Here is a 16,315-nt window from a genome sequence, read left to right as displayed (position 1 = left end):
TCCCACTATCCCATCCAGCCCTGCCCTCTGGCAGTTCCCTGTGTCCTGTCCCTCCATCCCTTGTCCCCAGTCCCTCTCCAGCTCTCCTGGACCCCCTTTAGGCCTTGGCTTGGGCACTGAGGTGTCCCTGGAGCCTTCTCCTCTCCAGGTGAGCAGTCCTAGCTCTGCCAGCCTGGCTCCAGAGGGGCTCCAGCCCTTGGGGCATTTCCATGGGCTCCCCTGGACTCTCTCCAGCAGCTCCAGGTCCTGCTGCTGTTGGCCCCAGGGCTGGGGCAGCTCTGCAGGTGGGGTCTCAGCTGAGGGGGCAGAATCCCCCCCTGCTGCTGCCCACAATGGGGCTCAGCCCAGCCCAGGGGGGTTCTGGGTCCTCACAGCCAGGGCAGGTCCAGCTCTCATCCTCCAACACCCCAAATCCCCCAGGGCTGCTCTCAGTCTGTTCCCTTCCCAGCCTGGATTTGTGTTTGGGATTGCCCCAGCTCTGGAGCACTTGGCCTGGTTGAGCTTCTGGGGGTCTGTAAAAGCACAATATGAGCTGTACAGATGTGTCCAGCTGAACACAGCTGAACCCACAGGGGGTTCAGTGCTGAGACTGAAGGGCAGGTTATCTTGCTCAGCCAGAGCCATGTGATGCCTTCAGTTTGTGGAGCACAGGAAAAAGAAGCAATGATAAGGCTTTGAGGGAATTATGAATTTAGTGATGTGAGACATCAATCTTGCTGAAAAATGAGGACTAAGGAGGGATGTGTTCATCACTCAGGCTCTTGTGTACATTGGAAGTAGCTCAGTAAATCATAGCTGTTATTTTGGCACTGCTGGTGTCAGGATGTTTCACTTCCATAAAAAATCACTCAGATTCTCTAAGAACTTCAGATTCCGTAGCACAGCAAGTGCCAGATTTTTAAGGATGAAAAGGTTATTAAAGATGAAGTACTCAAGGAAGAGAAGTGTGTTGAACAACTTGGGGAAGGTGAAAGCGTGGAGGTTGTGGGCAGCATCTGTGGGAAAGGCAGCCTGGCTGGGGCTGGCCCTTGGGTTCCAAAGGCTTTTGAGGAAGCAGAGGCCATGAGGGCTAAGGGAGTGTCTGGGTTGTTGGTGGCTTGGTTAGAGGTGGCACATGAAAGGTGAGTGCACGTGGTCCCCTTGCTGTGAGGGGGGAGTTCTCCCTGGGCTAGGCAGGATTAACTTCAGAGCTTCTCCACATCATTCTGCAGAGAACTCACAGCAGCAGCACTCAGGAGGAATTCCCTGCTGTGCTGCTCTCTGGAACTGATGCCTTAAGCAGCTGGAACAGAGGCTAAACCCAGTTAAGGGGAATAAAGAGGATATTTATTAGAAGAGCCTTCAAAGGCCACACCCTGGCAGTACCAGAGCCACAGCCCTGGCTGTGCCTGGATGGCTCCAGGATGGAAGCAAAAGAGGGCTTGGTCACAAGATCTCACATTTTTGTAAGTTTTGGTCCATTAGCATATTAGAGCTAATTGTCCAATTACAGCCCCAGCCCATGCAGTCCCATCCTTGTTTTTCTCTCTCCAGCCCACATTGTTTGTGCTCTTGGGCCTGAGATTTGGATCATTTGTCCTTGCTCCCCAGCTAGAGAAGGAATTATTGTGTCTCCCTACTCTGAAGAGAGCTCACCATCCCCTAATATGAAACCATAACCCACACACCCCAAAGCAGCACGAAATAAAATTAAAAAAAAAAAAAAAAACAAAAAAAACCAGCTAAAACCTGAGGTATTAGAGCTGAGGCTCACCTGCACCCTGAGTGGTGGCTGCAGTTCTGCTCTTTCAGGATCAGTAGGGGCAGAGGAGCAGTGAAGGCTTTGTAGAAGGGCCCTAAAGGTGATAGAGGAGTTTGAGTGGCTTCCCTGTAAGTGACAACAGAAGCAAAATATTCTTTCTGTCAAAGAAATTGGGCAGGAGCTGTGTTAGAAGCCTACTGACACAAAGAAAGTGAAAGCAGGGATTATTTCTGTTTCCTGTTTGGGTAGAAAGTGAAACTAGCAGCTGGCATACCCCAAACAAAGCAGCTTCGTGGTGAAGCTGTGGAACTCTGTCACGAGATATTGCAAATGTTAACTTTCTGTGGCTTCAGTTGGAGGCTGGAAGAAGTCATGGAAGACAAATCCTGAGGCTGTGTCAAATTTTTCAGACTCCACCTTTCTTGGGAAGCCTTTGTCATGTGGTTGGGAGGCTAGGGGCTGTGATCTCTGCCTGCCATGGCATTTGGTCCCTGGGAAGAGGTGCTGCCCTGAGTGAGCTTTTTGGGGACATTGCCACAAGTGTCACAGGCCAGGAGAAGCCTCTGTGATGTTCAGTGTAACAGGGATGTGCCAAGCTTATATCAAGGATGCTCAGCCTTGGAGGGGATAGAATTTCATAATAAATTCCTAAAATGCACCCCATGGCTTTGCATTTCCTGAAGTACCATGAGAGCCCTGCCTGGTGAGGCCAGAGGGGCTGTGTGAGGCTAATTCCCAAACAGAAAGCACCAATTCCTCTCAGCCAAATAACCCACTGAGTCACAGGATGTGCTGAGTTGGAAGGGATCCACAAGAATGCTCAGAGTCCAGCTCCTGGCCCTACCCTGGGCTGGGCAGCTGGGGGTTCATGCTGACACCCCTCTTTGCTATTCATATGCTCTCTGAACAGAGAGAAGCTGTGAGAGAAGCAGAGAAAAGAATGATCAAAACAATTCTTCTCTCATTTGCTGCTGCTCCTGTGGCTTTAAACATGTGGAATGTGTTGGAAGGTTGTTTATGTGAAGGGATTGCTTGATTGGATCTGTGCTGGTGTTTGGATTCATTGACCTGTTAGATCCACGTGTGTGTGGTGGGACTGTCAGCAGACAGCCACCAGTTTTTCAGTAGTTAGAAGTATGATCTAGTGTAGTTATAGTATAATAGAATGTAATATAATATCACAGAATCCCAGAATAATGAGGTTGGAAGAGACCTCTAAGATCACTGAGTCCAACCTGTGCCCTAACACCTCAACCAGACTCTAGCACCCAGTGCCATGTCCAGTCTTTTTTTAAACACATCCAGAGATGGTGATTCTACCACCTCCCTGGGAAGAGCATTCCAGTCCTTTATTATTCTTTTGGTGAAAAGTTTCTTCCTAATATCCAACCTGTACCTTCCCTGCCGTGGCTGGAGACTGTGTTCTCTGGCTCTGTCAGAGACCAACCCCACCTGTCTGCAACCTCCCTTCAGGGAGTTTTAGAGAGCAATAAGGGCACCTCTGAGCCTCCTTTTCTCCAGGCTAAACAGCCCCAGCTCCTTCAAACGTTCCTCACAGGGTTTGTGTTCCCAGCCCCTCAACAGCCTCGTTGCCCCCTCTGGATGTGCTCAAGCCTCTCAACGTCCTTCCCAAACTGAGGGGCCAGAACTGGACACAGCACTCGAGGTGTGGCCTCACCAGTGACAGGTACAGGGGCAGAATGAGCTCCCTGCTCCTGCTGGCCACACCATTCCTAAAGCAGGCCAGGAGCCCTTGGCCTTCTTGGCCACCAAGGCACACTGCTGGCTCATATTCAACTGCCTCTCAACCAGCACCCCCAGGTCCCTTTCTGCCTGAACACTGTCCAGCCACACTGTCCCCAGCTTGTAGAGCATTCAGCATTCCAAAGCCTTAGAGTCAGATCTCAACCATCTCCTGCCTCAGGGGTCACCTGCTTTTACTGTGCCCCTCTCTCCCCCAGGTGACCTCTTGAGTAGCCTCTTGCAGAGCCCCAGTGCGGCCAAACTGCTGAACCAACCCATCCCCATCCTGGACACAGACAGCGAATACATCTGCTCCCTGGCACTGGAGTGCCTGGCCCACCTCTTCAGCTGGATCCCTTTGTCCACGAGCATCACCCCGTCCCTGCTCACCACCATCTTCCACTTTGCGCGCTTCGGCTGCGACACGCGCACCCGTAAGATGTCCTCGGTGAACGGCAGCAGCCAGAGCGCGCTGCTGGGCCAGGAGCGGGGCCGCCTGGGTGTGCTGGCCATGGCCTGCATCAACGAGCTCATGTCCAAGAACTGCGTGCCCATGGAGTTCGAGGAGTACCTGCTGCGCATGTTCCAGCAGACCTTCTACCTCCTGCAGAAGATCACCAGGGAGAACAACGCGCACACGGTGAAGAGCCGCCTCGAGGAGCTGGATGAGAGGTAAGACTGGCCCAGGGCCTCGTGCTGCCTCCGAAGGGCTGGGGGGTTGGGTTTGGGGTCCTGCATGCTGTGTCTGACAGCCTTTCAGCCGGGCACAGAGGTGGGTGTGCCCAGGTAAAGGCTGGGTGCTCAGGGAGCTGCTGGCCTAGGTTTGTGTCCCTCGCTGTCCCTTCCCTCCCCTGTCCCTGTTCGTTGCTGTTTGACTGCAGGTCTGAGGTGGCACCAGAGCTGAAGCTGTTGTCACAGAGCACAGAAGAGGCTCAGTGAGGTAAAGGTGCTGCAGTGTCCCCTGTGTCCCCTCTGGTCAGTATCTGCCACTCTGCCCAAAGCACACAGAGTGGGGACACATCCTGTGAGTCATGACCTGGGAGAAAACAGCAGATGCTTCCTACCCTTCACTGAGCTGTGGCCATTTCTGATTCTTCTTTATTTTTGCTTTTAAAATTTATTTTTAAACAGCACCAAACACAGCTTGGGGAACTCTGTTCAGTGGTCAATGGCTCCACTATCCCTTTATATGAAACTCAGACCCCCACACCAAAGCAACATAAAATCGAAAAAAAAAAAAAAAAAGCTAAAACCTGAGGTTTAGAACTAAGAACTTAGAACTAGAACTTAGAACTAAGGCTTATCTGCATCATGAGTGCTGGCTGCAGTTCTGCCCTCCACAAGCTTAGCTGGAGGCAGCAGGGAAGCAAAAGCACCTTGGGAAGCTGTGTATTCTTTTCCAGGGTGTTGCTGCCACCTTTTGTTCTCTGGGACAGCTCCACTTTTTTATGTCGGATATTCCTACTTGTAGGGGACAAAGTGAGACTCCTCCTGCTGTTGTGTTGAGTGGCTAAGGCTGGATGTTGGCAGGGTGGTGCCTTGGTGCTGCCTCTTGTCACAGGGCTGCTGGCAGTGGCAGAGAGGTTGTAACTGTGTGAAAGTGCTGAGTATCTTACTATGGGTACGCAAGGCTGGGAGTAAATTTCCACTCAGGAGAAAAAATCATTTAGGAAAAAATCTGTGGGTCCATTTGTAGAGAGGACTTGCACATTTCTGCTTCAGAATTCTCCTTTTCAGTATCCTTAGATAAAAGCATAACTTTGGGGGGGGTAAGTCCAGACTCACGGGGAATTCTGCTGCTCATTTTTTGCTAGCTCCGACTTGTGTCACTCTGTGCCTAGAAATGAGACATGTGGGAATGGGACATCTTTGCCTGCAAGGCACAGAGAGCCAGGAGTTCCCCTTTGGATTTCAGAAAGGCTCTCCTGGACACCCACAATCCCCTGTTTAACTGTTCTTTCTTTGGGGCCAGCCTTCAGTGGAGCGTGTGGAGCTGTGCTGGCCTGGGCAGAGGTGGTGCTGCCATTCCATGCCATTCCTTAGACCTGTTATCCACAGGGACTGCTGGCGTGTGGAGCTGGGAGAACCCTTGTATGCAGTGCTGAGCTCTGAAATGGGGATGGAACCAAGAGGTTCTGGGGACTGCAAAAGTCCAGCTGGCTCTGGGGGAATAGAGCTTTCTTTTCTCCTTGTCTGCTCTGTGGAAAAGGCCATGAGGATTTTCCTGTTGTCACTTAAGGGCACAGCTGTACTTTTTGTGTCCAAAATTGAAGGACTTAGTGCATGGAAGTGTCATCCTGGCTTGGACTAACAAAATCCTGAAGGAAAGGGGCACTAAAGAAATCCGCTTCAGCAGAGGGGTGTGCTCAGAACCTGCAGGCCCTGGAGTCCTTCCTTGCCTTCCTCTTGTGCTCCTGGTTATTTTGGTTCTGTTAAAAATCAGTCTGAACATTTTGGGAAGTCCAGGAAAGAGTAAGTTGAGAGATTGCCTTTTGCTTCATTTGTGTTTGACTTTGAAGATCCCAAAAGATGGGAAGTGGCTGGTAAAGATCCAGGCAATGGCTCAGTGATTGGAGAAGGGGGCTGGGGGCCAAGGAAGAATTTCACTGGTCTCAGGTCAGAGCCTGTTTAGAAAATAAAAATTAGAAGGATGGAGGTGTTTGAGTCTGAACTTCTTTTTTTTACATTTTTTCCCCCATGGCTTTGATTTTTGAAGTGTTTGATCTGTGCTCAGGTGTGCTTAGTGATCTCCTGTCAAGTAGGCAGTGCCAAATAAAGAAGGAACTTCATCTTTTTTGCATGTTCAAAGCAGTGTGTGGTTTTGAAGGCTCACCCCCAGTGCTGCAGCTCTGTCATCTGGCAGTGCTGCTTGTTGTGAGGGAGTTCTTATTAAAAAGAGTGGGGATTCCCAAAAAAAACAAAAACCCAAATCCCCAGAGTTTGCAGCAGTGCAGAGCAGGCTGTAGAGTAAAACCAGGCTGCTCATGCCTGTCTGAAACTCTGCTGAGGCCAATTTTTAATTTAGAGTACAAACTTAAAGTAGTCTCGTGCATTTCAGAGCTCTGGGCATGAGGGAAGGCTGGCACTGCCTGTGTGTGGTGCTGCCATCCCTCCTGGGGCTGTGGAGTGTTTAACCCTTGCTGCACTGCTGGATCTGGAGCTGAAGCTTGTGCTGTACAGGCTGTGTTTGTTCCCCAGTAAAAGATCACCCCACTGGGGGCTTTGCCATTTTCCCCCCAAGAGCTCTCCCTGCTGCACTGAGGTGGTGCCATTGCTGCATTCCCTGAAGATTTGGTGGCAGACTCCTTTTGGGAACTACACTTTGTACATTCCCTGAGGAGCCCCATGCTTTACAGGAAGATTTCTCTTTCATTTCCCAGTTCAGGCCCAAGCCTGGGCTCAGCTCAGAAACTCTTGGATGGCTGATCTCCACTACAGGAGGAATTTTCCTTTCCAGCTCTCAGCTCCCTGGGTCTCCCACCCCCTCCTGTAAATGTAACCCCTGTGTTGCTGATTCCTGCATTAACTTCCTGCTTCCAGCTGAATTCCTTAGGGTACAGTTCATTTCACTAATCCTGTCTCCATCAGCACAATGACCTTTGCTATCAAATCATTTCTGCAGGGTGGAGGGGGTTGTGTTCATTTGCAGGCCTGGTTGAACTCAATATTTATCTGAATATTAAAGTTGCTTTTGACTAGATTGTCTTTTCTGCTGTTTCAGGTGTTAATGGAGTGAAGGTTGCCCATCCTGTAGGTAATTGTTGCAGGGCTTTATATTTAATTGTTCTCCTGATGGTTAATTGCAACTTTGCTTTAATTAGAAGATTTTGAGTGGCTTTTCCCACTATTTCAATGCAGTTGCTTGCCCTTGGGGCACCTTGGCTGTTTTTCTCAGTGCTTTCTCCTTTCCCTTGTAGCTACATTGAGAAGTTCACAGATTTCCTCCGGCTCTTTGTGAGCGTCCACCTGCGAAGGATCGAATCCTACTCCCAGTTCCCCGTGGTTGAATTCCTGGCCCTGTTGTTCAAATACACTTTTCATCAGGTACAGCCCCACATCCTCATTTTCCCCAATCTGTTCTGTTGTCCAGGACCAGCTTGTTTGCCCCAGCTAACCCAAAAAAAGGGAATTTAACTGGTCTTACAGCACTCCCCAGTGGTGCTGGGGATTTAGAGATGGCTGCATGTGCTCTTGGAATTAGAGGTCACAGATGGTCACCCTGCAGCAACAACTTGTCTGATGTTTAACTTTGCTTCTGCTTTAATTTTTTTTTAGTCCTTGGAATGGACAATGTGTGGAAAATCTCTCAGACTTGCTTGGTTTGTGTTTGGGGATTTTGTTCTTTGTCCTCAATCTGTGGCTTTTGGTTTTTGTGTTAAACCCCCCAAGCCCTGTGGCCTTAGGTTGGTTTTACCTTGCTGTAGAAGCTGTCAGTGCAACTCAGCCCCATTTATACCGTAACAATGACAAGGAAACAGCTTCATAATATCACAGAATCATGGAATGATTTGTGTTGGAAAGGACCTTAAAACCCATCCAGTGCCACCCCTGCCATGGGCAGGGACACCTCCCACTGTCCCAGGCTGCTCCAAGCCCTGACCAGCCTGGCCTTGGGCACTGCCAGGGATCCAGGGGCAGCCCCAGCTGCTCTGGGCACCCTGTGCCAGGGCCTGCCCACCCTGCCAGGGAACAATTCCCAATTCCCAATATCCCATCCAGCCCTGCCCTCTGGCACTGGGAGCCATTCCCTGTGTCCTGTCCCTCCATCCCTTGTCCCCAGTCCCTCTCCAGCTCTCCTAGAGCCCCTTCAGGCAGTGGAGTGCTGGAAACTGGTGTAGCCAGCCATGAGATGGGTTAGCACTGAGGCCAGCCTTGTAATTCCTGGGTTTCTGCCCTTGTACAAAAGCTCTTGTTCATCTTTGGACAGCTCTGAATCTCTCCAGTGACATCCTAGAACAGTTTCAGTAAGCCAGGAAGCTCTTCCCATGGATTGAAGTGGATGTTTACTCCTGTTTTCACTCTGTGAAATTCATCTTGCCATAGCTTGTGGTACTCATTGGGAATTTTTGTGTCTTTCAGCCTACACATGAAGGTTACTTTTCTTGCTTGGACATCTGGACACTCTTTTTGGACTATCTGACCAGCAAAATCAAAAGTCGCCTGGCAGACAAGGAAGCAGTGCTCAACAGGTGAGGGCTGGGGGCTGCCAGGGTGGCACAGCCTGGAATCATGGCATGGGCTGGGGTGAGGGACCTTAAAACCCATCCCATTCCACCCCTGCCATGGCAGGGACACCTCCCACTGTCCCAGGCTGCTCCAAACCCCATCCAGCCTGGCCTTGGGCACTTCCAGGGATCCAGGGGCAGCCACAGCTGCTCTGGGCACCCTGTGCCAGGGCCTGCCCACCCTCCCAGGGAAGGATTTTTTCCTCCAGCAGCAAGGAGACTTTGTGATCACCATGGAAGAGCTGTGAGAAATAAGCTACTGCTTACAGCAGCCTCCTGTGTGGTTGAGTCCTTTCTTTTTCTAAAATCATGAAGTATAAAAAGCATAAACCTCAGTGTTTCACACTCATTCAGAAGAACTCAGGCTGAGCAGGTTTGGGTAGACAAACTGGCACTTGCATATGTTGTGTGTGAACCTTGCAGGCAGGGAAGGAAGCTTTGTAGTCTAAAATAGAACTGGAGCACATTTTAGCACAAATTAGAGGAGGAAACTACAACATAAGTTACTTACTTAGTGTTCACACAGCTCATACAACTAATTAATGAATTAGGAAACAAATTTTATTTAATTAGGATTTCAAATTTCCTCTTTAAATAGAGGATGTGTTTCTGAGAAATACAGATGAGACTGGAACTCAAAAGTTGCACTTGCTTACTACTGTGTGTATTAGTTACAGCAGTGCTTGGCAGCTCTTCCTTGGCAGATGCTGACCCTGAAAGGGGTGGGTTTTCTTTGAGAAGAGTCTCTTTGCTGCCACTTTAAAAATCTGGTGAATATCCTGGTGAGTTGTTTGGGTTTTTGAGGTTTAAAAGCACCATGGTTTGTGCCAAATTTAGTTCTGCTGAGTGCAGAAAGAAGATTCTTTCCCTTGAGCACCCTGAATAGCAGCAGTTGGTTTTGTAAAGCCAGCCTGGCATCATAACCACAAGAAAAGTGGAACTGCTGTAGAGCAGACAGCTCCTCCTTTCAGCATGGGAAATGTGGGGTTTGAATTTCTCAAGAAGTAGATTTTGGGTTCGAACTTCATGACTTGCTCCTGTACCTGCCTACTGTGCATGTCGTGCATGTTGTCTTGGTGTCACCCAGCTTGTGATGGAGAAAATGGTAACAAAAAGCTGTCTCTGCGTCTGTCAGACTACAAAATCCTAAATAAAGCTTGGGAGTGCTTGGGGCTGTGCTGTCTGTCCTCAGTGGCAGCTCTGACATCTCCATGTCCCTGCACACCCTGAGCCTGTGGGAACCCTGAGCTGGGCAGTCTGGGAGTGGTGACACCACAGGGCCACTGAGGACATTTCCTGTTCTGTGCTTCAGAAACTTTGCATTTTGTACACAGTGCCACTTTCACCACTGTAGAAGTTGCCAAATGCAAGGTTACACCACCTTGCCCAGAGCTTGCAGCTGCCTGGCTGGTGGCACAGCTGACTGTCACATCTGACACTTGGCTTGCGTCATGCTCTGCGTCTGTTACTCTTTTTTTAAGGCCTGTTTTTCCAACCTGATTTACCCTAGAAAAAAAACCCAGGATTTTTTTAATGAGACCCCAGATGTTTTGAGAAGGAGGTTTTTCAAGGAAAACTCAGACTAACCTTGCTTGAAATCCCTGAAGTTTTGTGTTGTGGCACCAGGAGTGGTTGTGTGCTCTGCTGGATTTGAGCTTGGCATTATTTCTGTTGGCTCTCTGGTGTGCTCTGTCCCAGCTCCCTGGCTCCCAGAGGTGCAGGGACATTTCAGTGACATGTTACAGTGCAAGCAGAAAAGGGGCTGCCTTTGTTTCAGGGGAGAAGGGCCTGAATTTCAGTGTGGGGAAGGAGACAGCAGCACAGAGAGGCTCAAGGCAGCAACAACTGCTCTGGTTTTTCTGTTCCTCATTCAGTGCCCAGAGCAGAGCAGCAGTGGCTGCTGAGGACAGCCCAGGCTGCAAGAGGCTCTTGGTGCCTCCTCTTTGTGGACACCTGGTCTTGTTCCTGGCAAGCTGCTCCTGCTTTTCCTGTTTTGAACTCTGGGGCTGTTTCTGCTGCTGACAATCCTCCCTTTCCCTTCCAGAGGCAGAGGGATGTTGGGTTTTGCCAAGGCTGTTTCCTTACAGCTACTTGTGACCTGAAATGAGCTGATACCTTGAATCCCAGGAGCTGCTTGGTGTAACTGTCCTGTTTCAGATTTCCAGATTTCCCTTGCTGGAAGGGTTTTACCAGCTCTGTGTGTGTCTCCCTGGTGGCTGCAGGTACGAAGATGCCTTGGTTCTGTTGCTGACAGAGGTGCTGAACCGGATCCAGTTCAGGTATAACCAGGCACAGCTGGAGGAGCTGGATGACGAGACCCTGGATGATGATGTAAGCTGGACAGGACAGGGCCACCTGTGAGCCCCTGCACTGCTGCCACCTGGAGTGGCTTTTCCAGAGCTTGCACTCTGGAGTATGGGCTAAACAACAGCTTCTCCCCTCCTTTTTCTGTGGGGTTTGAGCTGTAAAACAGCTTCAGATGCTTTTTACCAAAAGTCACACTGGAGATGTAACCTTTGGGTTTAACTTGGTTCTTATTGGGGGGAAAATGTAGATCCTTGTGTTCTGATTGTCAGAGGTGTTAGATGTCCATGTCTAGACACCTTTGGAATTTAAAGTGTTTAATTAGTTTGGAATTAATTTGCTGGTCACTTGGGAATTGAAATGCTAAAACATCTCTGAAGCAAAAGCTTGAAGCTGTGTCTTGTTGGGGCTTGTGTTTAAGCTTATTCCTCCTAAGTGGTATTGATAAAAATCACCTTGAAGCTGATAAATGTGAAAGTGGAGTGGTGGCCAAAGTGGGTGGGGCCAGGGCCCTGGGAGGGCAGGTTAGCTGTCACAAGAGGGTAGGTGAAGGAACAGAGAGAATTTTATCACAAATGGCATCAGACAGGTTTTTAAATTCTGGGGTGTTGAGGGCTGGTCACATCACAGCCTCTGAGCTTGATAACAGCACCATTTCATAAGCAAAGTAAATTATTTTCTGGATTAATTTGACACTTGTGTCATCTGGATAATTAGCTGTCATACCCCTGTAAAGACCATGTTGGTATTTGGATGCCTTTCCATGGTGATAATAATGTCACAAATAAGGGTATAAATTATCTAGAGCAGTCCTGATGAAGTTGTCCTTGTGCTTCCAAAACAGGGTGGCAAATAATGATACTTGCAAAGCTTCAAACTTTTGGTATAAAACTTGAAAAGGGTTTTGGTTCATTATTTAAGGACAAAATGAAGTGAGGACAGGGTGCTGTTGATTCTGTTGTTTAGGTTGCTGTGTGTGTTTGTTATTCCATTTTCCCCTTCTCCTATTAATGGCAGGTTTGAGCTATGATGGTGACAGACAGCTTCTTTCTCAGTCACCTGTGTAGCTGAGCATGGAAAGAGGCTTTTACTGTTAAAATAATTGTTTAATTCACCTTTAAATTTAATTTAATTGTTTAATTCACCTATCAAGTTCTTTCCCCTCCCTTCTCCTGCACTGTCCCCCCGTTTTTATCAATTCTGTATGAAAACAGAACAAATTCTATATGAAAATAAGCACCAGTGGAGTGTGCAAGTTACAATTCTCTAAGGTGCTGTTTTGGGGGGGTTTCTCCCTCCTGTGCCTCCATTCCCAGGGGAACACAGAGCTTTAGGGAGCCTGGGCAGGGCAGTGCTCACCCCATGTCCTTCTGTTTGCAGCAGCAGACGGAGTGGCAGCGGTACTTGCGCCAGAGCTTGGAAGTGGTGGCCAAAGTCATGGAGCTCCTGCCAACTCACGCCTTCTCCACACTCGTAAGTCCTACCCCAGGCCAAAGTGCCACGTGGAATCAGCACCAACTGCTGTAGATTTTTTTTGACAGATGCCTCAGTGCCAAAAAACAAAAAACAAAAAATAAAAGGGAAATTCGGGGTTGGATGCAAAACTTGGCAAGGGGAGATTAGAAATTGAAGAGAAAGAATTGTTTCTTTGGCTTTGTTGCATTTCTTGGTGTGTTTTGAAGAGAGTGGTTCAGTGTCTAAGTCCAGCTTGGAGGACACTCTTTAGGAATTCCCACCTCTCAAAGTGTACGCGTTTGGGAGCAGCCCCTCTGGGCTGTTTATCTTGGAGGCAGGGCTGTGAATTGGGCAGAAAAGTGTCATTATTAGGGCTTTAAAGAGAGTGGAATCTTTATTTTAATTAAAGGCTAAGTAAAAATGCTGGAGAGAGTCCTTGGACTATTGGGAAGCAGATCTGATCTGGATAAGTGCTTCTCTTCAGCTGCTGTCAGTACCTTTGGTGGTGTCAAAGTTGTCTGGGTTTGTAGCATCCTAACAATTTTGAGGAGGAGGTCTTGAGGATGGAAGTGTGACCCAGAATTCAGAGCAGTCCAGGTGGGGTTTTGCTGGATGAGGAGAAGGGGAAATAACACCAGTGGGATCTCAGCAAGTGCTTTATTCCTGCTGGGAACACTGCACACCTCGACCTCAGAACTGTATTCCCAAGAGGCAGAGAAAACTGGGCTGCTGCAGAGGCAGAAGCTGCCTGACCTGAAGTGCCTTTGCAGTTGCTGTTTTTCTTGAAGCAGGGAAGCAGAAGCCTGTCACTAGAAGGAGGGAACAAAGCAGAGTTTGCTGTGCAGCCTTGCCGTGAGTCAGCGGGAGGCACCAAGGAGCAGAGCAGTGTTCCAGGGAGCAGATGGATCAGATGGAGCAGAGCATGTGGCTCCCTTGGAGTAACACATCCACATGAGGAAGGCTCTGTGGTTTTTTAAACTCCCCTCAGGCAGTTATGCAAAGACACTCCACTGTTAATTAGGCACAGCATGTTGGTAGGGAGTTCTTTCCTGAGCCCTGCATTGTTCCTTCTGGGGGACTAGGGAATGTGGGAGGCTCTCCAGCAGTTCCCAGTGCTTTTCTCAGTGGCTGCAGGGCTGGTGGGTGCAGGGTTTTAGCAGTGGCAAATAATTAAAGCAGTGGACAGCAGCTGCCATGACTCCATCCCATGCTGGGCAAGGAAAGGCTGCAGCTCCTTCTGCTGGTGGGCAAGAGAACTTCCACAGAACCAACCACCAATTTCAGCCATTTTCCCCAAAAGAAATTAAATAGAGCTGTGCCAGGCTGGAAGGGTTGAGAAAGATTCTTCAGCTGAAGTATGAGCAGGAGCTGGCATGTCTGCTGTCACTGCTGAGTGATGGAGCTGGGCTGACACTCTGCTCCCACACTGGGGTGCATGAGGACTGTGGTGTTTATTCCTTTGGCTGTTTTCCCCATGGAATTTCACTGCTGCAGCCTGCAGCTTGCTGGCAGAATGCTGCACTGCTTCTCTTCTGTACCCTGCTAGAGGCACTGAACTCAACTTTCTGGTTGCATAATATTTTGGGAGATTTTTAAGGATCACCTTTTGAGAAGGTGATACTTGCAAGTGAGGTAGGTGAGCACAGACCTCCTGCACCTCAGACTCTGCCAATCCTCTGCTCCTTGGCCTGGGTTGTGCCTCCAGCTGTGTATTCCTGGTTCTGTGCCCTCACTTGTACTGTCAGACCATTATCTTGTCAGGCTGATTGCTGGGTTAGAGGCAAAGGAGAGCTGCCACAGGGAAGTGCCTTCAGGGGAGTGATCTTTGTTTTCCTGACAGCTGTCAGGACCTGGGAAGTTGTGGGATGCAGGATCAGCCCAGAGCCCATCCTGCCCTTCTTCCAAATGTCTGTCTGAAAGCACTGGGGAGAAATGAGAGCACTCTGGCAGAGCAATCAGTCATTGGGTGTTACTGTCTGCCAAGGATCACCATCACTTCTCCTCTCTTTCAGTTTCCCGTTCTGCAGGATAACCTGGAAGTGTACCTGGGGCTCCAGCAGTTCGTGGTCACGTCAGGAACAGGTAATAACCACCCTCTAACACTGTGCTCCTCCCTCTTTCGTCACTGCAAAACCACTCCAGACCTGCTTTGGTGTTGTTTTTTCTATATTCACTTGATCCAAACCTGTGTGGTGTCTCATGGCTCAGTAGTTAAACTCCAGCAGCAGACAGAAATCTCATAATATGATTTATTCTTGGCTTGGTTCTTCCCTTGGTCTGGTACTTGAAATGAAGATCCCAGAGGTGTTAAGAGCTGATGTGCTGCACCAAATACTACAGCTCCTTTCTGAGAAACAAGGGAAGCAGCAGTGGTGAGATCTGCCAGAGGGCAGGCTGTAGTTTAGGATAATGCTGGAATTCCCTGGTGTGACCAGGAAAGGAATCTGTCACATCTCCAGTACTGCTGGATGTGGCAGAATGGTGACTGTTGTATAGACAGTGCTAGAAAAAATATTCCTAATTTTAGGGTCATTTCAGCCCTAGGATAAGCAAAGTGTGGGGGTTTAGTGCTGTGGCACCAGCCTGTGTTAGAAGCTGTCTTGGGGCCTGGATCAGCAGCAGCAGCTTGGATGCAGCTCTGGATTGAGCCCTGGGTGGTGGCACAGAATCCCAGAGTGGGTTTGGAAGGGACCAGAGTGAGCCTCTGATCCAGCTTCCCTGCTCATCCCAGAGCACATGGCGCAGGATTGTGCGTTTGTATTGATGGCACAACATGGAGAGGTTGCTGCTGAAAGCTTGATCTGAGATTAGATACAGTCAGTGGAAAGGAAATCTGATTTTCTTCAAAAGGTGGTGTTGCAGAACATATTTGCTTTTTTAGTAGAAGCTCTGGAATGTTTGAGTCCAGGTGTCCACGCCTGAGCTGCAGCAGGAGGATTGTGTGGGGCTGGAAAACCTCATTAGCAGATTGTTTCTTGTACCTGAGATACATGGAAGTGCACAACATACCTCACATCAGAAATGAAGTCACAATTTCTCTGTCCCAAATCTGCTGCTGGATCACTGGAACTGCAGCCAGCAGAGGGAGTGTGGAAAACCACCTTCTCCATGTGGAAAACCACCTTCTCCACGTGGAAAACCACCTTCTCCACGTGGAAAACCACCTTCTCCATGTGGAAAACCACCTTCTCCATGTGGAAAACCACCTTCTCCACGTGGAAAACCACTTTCTCCAGAGCAGGGAATGCTCCTGATGGCCGGAGAAAACAGAAATGCTCCTGTTTGTGGAGGAATTAATACAGAAGGAAATAAAGGTGTGAAAGGCTGAAATAGTCATTTACATCTTTATCAGCCCTTGAAGTGTTGACAGAAGAGCTGAGCTCCATTTCCAGGCTCCAGTGCTGCCATCTGACCTGTGACCCAGAGCTACTTTCACAGTGGAATTAGAACAAACTTGGCATTTCCTTCACTTTGTCACCAGGTTTCCCATGCCAGGAGCAGCAGGGATCAGTCCCAGAGCCATGAGGCTCTCCCCTTGCGAGAGCAGGAGTTTCCAGCTCTGGGCGGAGCCCTTAGAGAAAATCAGCTTTGTGGCTGTGTTGCTGATGGGCTGTGGTGTCCCTGCAGGTCACAGGCTGAACATCACAGCAGAGAATGACTGCAGGAGGCTGCACTGCTCGCTGAGGGACCTGAGCTCGCTGCTGCAGGCCGTGGGCCGCCTGGCCGAGTACTTCACCGGGGACGTGTTCGCCGCCAGGTTCAACGACGCGCTCACCGTGGTGGAGAGGTGGGTGCAGTGTGCCTGTAAGGGATGGCATCAGGACCAGACTAAGAAGGATTTATTGCT

The 16,315-nt window shown here is 49.3% G+C and overlaps 1 protein-coding gene across 2 annotated transcripts in view; it reads left to right on the top strand.

Annotated features, from left to right (window-relative positions):
• XPO6 (exportin 6) overlaps positions 1-16,315 on the top strand; it is a 63,270-nt gene that overhangs the window by 28,691 nt on the left and 18,264 nt on the right. Inside the window, exons 7-13 of one of the 2 annotated variants that reach the window (XM_050980028.1) lie at positions 3,703-4,156; positions 7,402-7,528; positions 8,564-8,673; positions 10,932-11,040; positions 12,397-12,486; positions 14,481-14,550; positions 16,096-16,255. In XM_050980028.1, the coding sequence (XP_050835985.1) occupies positions 3,703-4,156; positions 7,402-7,528; positions 8,564-8,673; positions 10,932-11,040; positions 12,397-12,486; positions 14,481-14,550; positions 16,096-16,255 (1,120 nt within the window). Of the gene's footprint in view, positions 1-3,702; positions 4,157-7,401; positions 7,529-8,563; positions 8,674-10,931; positions 11,041-12,393; positions 12,487-14,480; positions 14,551-16,095; positions 16,256-16,315 lie in introns of both variants that reach the window. The other variant, XM_050980027.1, reaches the window with a different exon arrangement.

The sequence above is a fragment of the Serinus canaria genome, chromosome 14 (assembly GCF_022539315.1).
Source record: "Serinus canaria isolate serCan28SL12 chromosome 14, serCan2020, whole genome shotgun sequence".
Lineage (NCBI taxonomy): Eukaryota > Metazoa > Chordata > Aves > Passeriformes > Fringillidae > Serinus > Serinus canaria.
Note: the sequence above shows the minus strand (reverse complement) of the source record. Positions and strands in the feature narration are given on the sequence as shown.